Source organism: Eptesicus fuscus, chromosome 20 (genome assembly GCF_027574615.1).
Source record: "Eptesicus fuscus isolate TK198812 chromosome 20, DD_ASM_mEF_20220401, whole genome shotgun sequence".
Classification (NCBI taxonomy): Eukaryota; Metazoa; Chordata; class Mammalia; order Chiroptera; family Vespertilionidae; genus Eptesicus; species Eptesicus fuscus.
The window spans coordinates 47,687,901-47,692,996 of NC_072492.1; the positions used below are offsets into that span (position 1 = coordinate 47,687,901).

Here is a 5,096-nt window from a genome sequence, read left to right on the forward strand (position 1 = left end):
TCACGAGTTTAGATTCCGGGCCCCGTGTCCTCAGGGGGCCACACTAATAATGCACAAGGAGGAACCTTTCCCTGACGTCACTCACACACCGTTGAACGCTTCCCCTGAAGCCGGGGTGTCCCGTCAGGGGTGGCGCATCCGCTTTTCTGCCTCTGCACCCCCGTTGTGCTGTTCCCCCGATTTGAATGCCCTTCCCTATCTGAGTGCAGTGGCCTTACCTTAGTTCCTGAGCTTCTCTGAGCCTTGGTGCCCTCCTGTGTGACATGGAGATACCAGAGTTGGCGTGGGGGGCTGCCAGGGGCGTGGCAGGTGTAGGGATAGCGTGGGTGCTCAGGGAATGGCCGAGCCCCGCACACAGCTGGCCTTTCTGACTCGACTGCATGTAGCTCCTGCTCACCCCGAGCCTCGTGGTGCGGGGGTGGCGGCCTGGGGAATGCTCTGTGCTTCCTGGAAGTTCACTGCACTCTGGGGCTGGGGCCCTGGACGCTCGTCCTGGGGACCTGAGTGGGTAGTTTCTACTCGGGTCCCCCCTGCGCCATCCACGGGACCTGGCCAAAGCTGGTGGCTTCTCGGAGGCCTGCAGTGTCGGGACTTGGCCACCAGGGGGCAGTAAGACACATGTGATTGCTGCAGGGGTGGCCCCGGAGGTGGGAGTGGGCGAAGGGGCGGGCGGGGGTGGGGGGTCAAGGTAGTTCCAGCCCTGGAGGAAGGATCTAACTCAGGGAACCTGGAAGCCAGGCTGCTATGTTCCGTGGTGAGGCGGGGACGGGGGGCAAGCGTGGGAAGCGATGGCAGACTGGGCCTCGGCTCTCCTTCAGGTCACCCCGTGTGGTCCTGGGTGCCCACTCGGGGCTGCTCTGGTCACTCTCCCCGGGGTGGGGGTGGGGCCTGGCCAGGCGCGCAGTCCAGCCGCTCTGAGCGCTCACACACCGGCTGGTGTTTGTTTGCCAGTGACTATACTCCGTGAGGGACGGTCCATTTCACCAGGCCCAGGAAAACAACAGCTTGCCGGGGGCCACTGGGTCCCGGTTTCCCAGCGCCGCTGGCAGCCTGCTCACCGCTGACTCCTCTCAGTGGGCACAGGGCCTCCGGACCCCCCCCCACTCCCCATCCCCCTACTCCCGGCCTGCAGCCCCTGTGGCCGCCTCCTGGTCCCACCGCCCGCAGCAGCTGCAGGACCGACTCCTCCAAGCCCAAGGCTTCTCTCCAGATCTGGGCCGGGCCCACGGTGACCTCGCCTCTCCCTCCCAGCACCGGCTCCCTCAGCCCTCTCTGCAGACCTGCCCTCCACTCTTGCATGCAGTTCCCCAAACCCTTCTGCCTCTCCCCAAAGTCAGCCCCGCAGGGTGTGCCAGCCCCCGCTGAGCCCAGGCAGGTTCCCTGAGTGTCGGGGAGCACGCCCCTGCCCTCTCCCCACGGTCTCCCTCCCAGCTGTGCACCTGGCCCTGCCTCTGGGCCCTCGGGGATTCAGGTTTGCTCCAGGCCACACTTACTCTACAGGCTTCTTCCCCCGAGGCTCAGCCCCACCCTTTCCTTCCTCCTCCTCCCTCCCACCCCACCGTCCTACCTCTTAGCCCTGAGGGCTCAGTGCGGCTGGAAAAACCGCAGGGCAGACAGCTGCGTGGAGAGCTGGCGATGCTGGGAGGGGCCTGCAGGGCCACTCGGGGAAAGCCACAGGGCGACCTCGACTTCAGGACCCAGGAGCCTGAGGCCCGAGGGGCACGAGACAGGTAACGTGTCCAGACCTGGGTGGGAGGGGAGAGGCGGGTGGAGGGGCAGGTACCGAATCCGGAGGCGGGGGCTGGGAGCTGGGAGCTGGAAGGGAATAACCTGTGGGCGGTGGGGGTGGCCGGGAACCAGGTTTAGCAGGGGCTGGGGGAGGGGCAGCTTCAGCAGGAAATCCCAGCTAGAAGGAGAAGCCTAAAGACCTAAAGTGGGGGCTGAGGGGCGCAGGGCGGTCACCTTACCTTCTGGACTCAGTTTCCCCATCGGAAAGCCAGGGCCACTCCAGCTCCCAGGTGCTCACCCAGGAAGTAGGTCGTTCTTGAGCGGAGAGAGAGGAGAGCCTGGTCACGTCTCTCCTTGGAGAGGGGGGCTGTTGAGTGGAGCCAGGCAGCTGCTGTGGGTCACCCTCGGTCACGGTCGCCGGGACACTTAGGAAAAACACATCCACTCCAGGCCCTCGGCGGACCCTCCGGCTCAGCCTGCCCGGAGCAAGGCTGGGGATCGTGCCTGTTCACGCGTGCCCCCTCCTGCTTTCCAGGCTGAGGACCCACCAGGAGCAACGTGGTGGAGAAATGGTCTCCGTGGCAGCCAGACGTGCCACCGAGGGCTTCCTCCCATCAATGGGGAAGCCAGGCCGCGGAGGGAGGGTGGGCATGTGGGCTTGGCAGTGAAGACTGTCCTTTGGCTGGGCCTGATCTGGGGGTCTGCACAAAGCAGGGGCGAATAGAGACCTCAGGGTCAGGGTCAGGGTCAGGGTCAGGGTGGGGCTGCTACAGGCCAGGCTGGAAAGAGACCAAGTGCACTAACCCCACGCCCTTCCGCCCTTCCCAGCCGGCCAGCCACGAGTGGCCATGCTGCCCACACCCAATGGCAGTGGGCCGAGCCCGGAGCTTGAAGGCCATTGGCCAAAGACCCAGGAGAGGTCCCCGTGTGTGGCTGGTGTCATCCCTGTGATCTACTACAGCGTCCTGCTGAGCCTGGGGCTGCCTGGTGAGTGGGGAGCTGGGGTTTGGGGTTCTGGAGGTGCCCAGAAATTGGGGTGCTCCTTTAATGGGAGCCAACCCTCTATGCTGACCCCTGAGACCCAGGATCATAGACCCCCGAGGCTCCCCTTGTCTTTAGGGGTGGGGGGGTGATCTGGGTCCCTGGGGAGCAAAGCTTAGTGGGGCGTAAAAGTGAGGGGCCAGAAGTTGGGGTACTCAAGCTAAACCCCAGGATTCACCAGAGCAGACAGCCCCCACTCACCCCAGCAGTGAGCACACTCCTAACAGTGGTCAGCAAACTCATTAGCCAACAGAGCCAAATATCAACAGCACAACGATTGAAATTTCTTTGAGAGCCAAACTTTTTAAACTTAAACTTCTTCTAACGCCACTTCTTCTAAATAGACTCGCCCAGGCCGTGGTATTTTGTGGAAGAGCCACACTCAAGGGGCCAAAGAGCCGCATGTGGCTCAAGAGCCGCAGTTTGCAGACCACGGCCCTAGGATAACTGAGTCCTTGTAGGATTCGGCCAAAGGTCCCGCCACCGCGTGCGGAGAGCAGAGCTGGGTGGGGGCGGGCGGATGCAGGAAGGGCCAGGTGGTCCAGGCCTTGGGAATTGCCCGTCCCTGCCTGTCCCGGGTGAAGTCAGTGGCCGGGGGTGGTGGTGAGGGGGACAGTGTGGGTGGACAGGCAGGGCTGACCTGGCCAGCCTCCTGAGAAAAGGAGTTTTCAGAAGAGTCTGGAAAGAGGGAAAGAAGCCAGCACAGGCAGGTGGGGAGGCGCGGTGACAACGCCTTGGAAAGCCAGGTCCGAGCGACCCTTCTAACGCCTCTGACCTCTCCCCTCTGTGCCCGGGCTGCCATCAGTCAACCTCCTGACCACAGTGGCCCTGGCCCGCCTCGCCGCCAGGACCAGGAAGCCGGCTTACTACTACCTGCTGGCGCTCACGGCCTCGGACATCGTCACCCAGGTGGTCATCGTGTTCGGGGGCTTCCTCCTGCAGGGCGCCGTGCTGGCCCGGGAGGTGCCCCGGGCGGTGGAGCGCACCGTGAACATCCTGGAGTTTGCCGCCATCCACGCCTCGGTCTGGATCGCTGTCCTGCTCACGTTCGACCGGTACAGCGCCCTGTGCCACCCCCTGCACCACCGTGCGGCCTCCTCCCCGGGCCGGGCCCGCCGGGACATCTCCGTCGTCCTGGGCGCCGCCCTGCTGACGGGCATCCCCTTCTACTGGTGGCTGGATGTGTGGAGGGACCCGGGCCCCCCCAGCACGCTGGACGAGGCCCTCAAGTGGGCTCACTGCCTCACCGTCTACTTCATCCCCGGCGGCATCTTCCTGGTCACCAACTCGGCCATCATCTGGCGGCTGCGGCGGCGGGGCGGGAGCGGGCGGCGGCCCCGCGTGGGCAAGAGCACGGCCATCCTGCTGGGCCTCACCGCGCTCTTCACCTGCCTCTGGGCGCCCCGCATCTTCGTCATGCTCTACCACCTGTACGTGGCCCCCGTGCACCGGGACTGGCGGGTCCACCTGGCCTTGGACGTGGCCAACATGGTCGCCATGCTCCACACGGTGGTCAACTTTGGCCTCTACTGCTTTGTCAGCAAGACCTTCCGGGCCACCATCCGAGAGGTCATTCACGATGCCCACCTGCCCTGCATCCTGGGGCCACAGCCCGAGGGCACGGTGGCGGAGCCTGTGCTGAAGCCGCCGGGACTCCCCGAAGGGGCAGGATTGTAGAGGGGGGCCCAGTCAGCGAGCTTGGGCGGGGACGGGGCGGAGGGGGGGGCGCCTCGGGGCCAGTGTACACTGGGCCTTTGTGGTTGCGCCCACAAAACTTTATCAACGCCCTACCTTGCAATCTGGGGGCAGAGGGAGGGGGTCCTCCCTTTGGGGGCAGCCCGCCCCCCAAGTAGAGGGGAGGACAGTTTACCCAACTCTGGCATTGCTTTTCCAGCAATTCCCATTTCCGGAAACAAGGAGAGGGCTCTGCCAGGCACAGGCTAACAATGCCAGCTGCTGTGGGCATTCCATGAGGAGGGACATTTCACCTGGCACAGTGGTCGGCAAACTGAGTGTGGCTCTTCCACAAAAGACCACGGCCTGGGCAAGTCTATTTTGAAGAAGTGGCGTTAGAAGAAGTTTAAGTTTAAAAAATTTGGCTCTCAAAAGAAATTTTTAATCGTTGTACTGTTGACATTTGGCTCTGTTGACTAATGCGTTTGCCGACCACTGACCTGGCACATTAGGAAGGCAACAGTAATGCTGGTTGAATGAGTGAGTGAGTGAATGAATGAATGAATGAAATACTAGATGGATGGGTGATGGGTGGATGGATGATATGACTTGTTTCCAGCCCACCCCATTTATTGATTTCAGAGAGGAAGGGA

General features: G+C 63.2%; 1 protein-coding gene across 1 annotated transcript; it reads left to right on the forward strand.

The window, feature by feature from the left end:
• Positions 1 to 1,635: 1,635 nt before the first annotated feature.
• Positions 1,636 to 4,446, forward strand: GPR142 (G protein-coupled receptor 142). Its single transcript, XM_028132258.2, is given in 4 exon segments — positions 1,636 to 1,677; positions 1,679 to 1,730; positions 2,557 to 2,715; positions 3,575 to 4,446. Coding segments are annotated over 4 exon segments (1,125 nt in total).
• Positions 4,447 to 5,096: the final 650 nt, after the last annotated feature.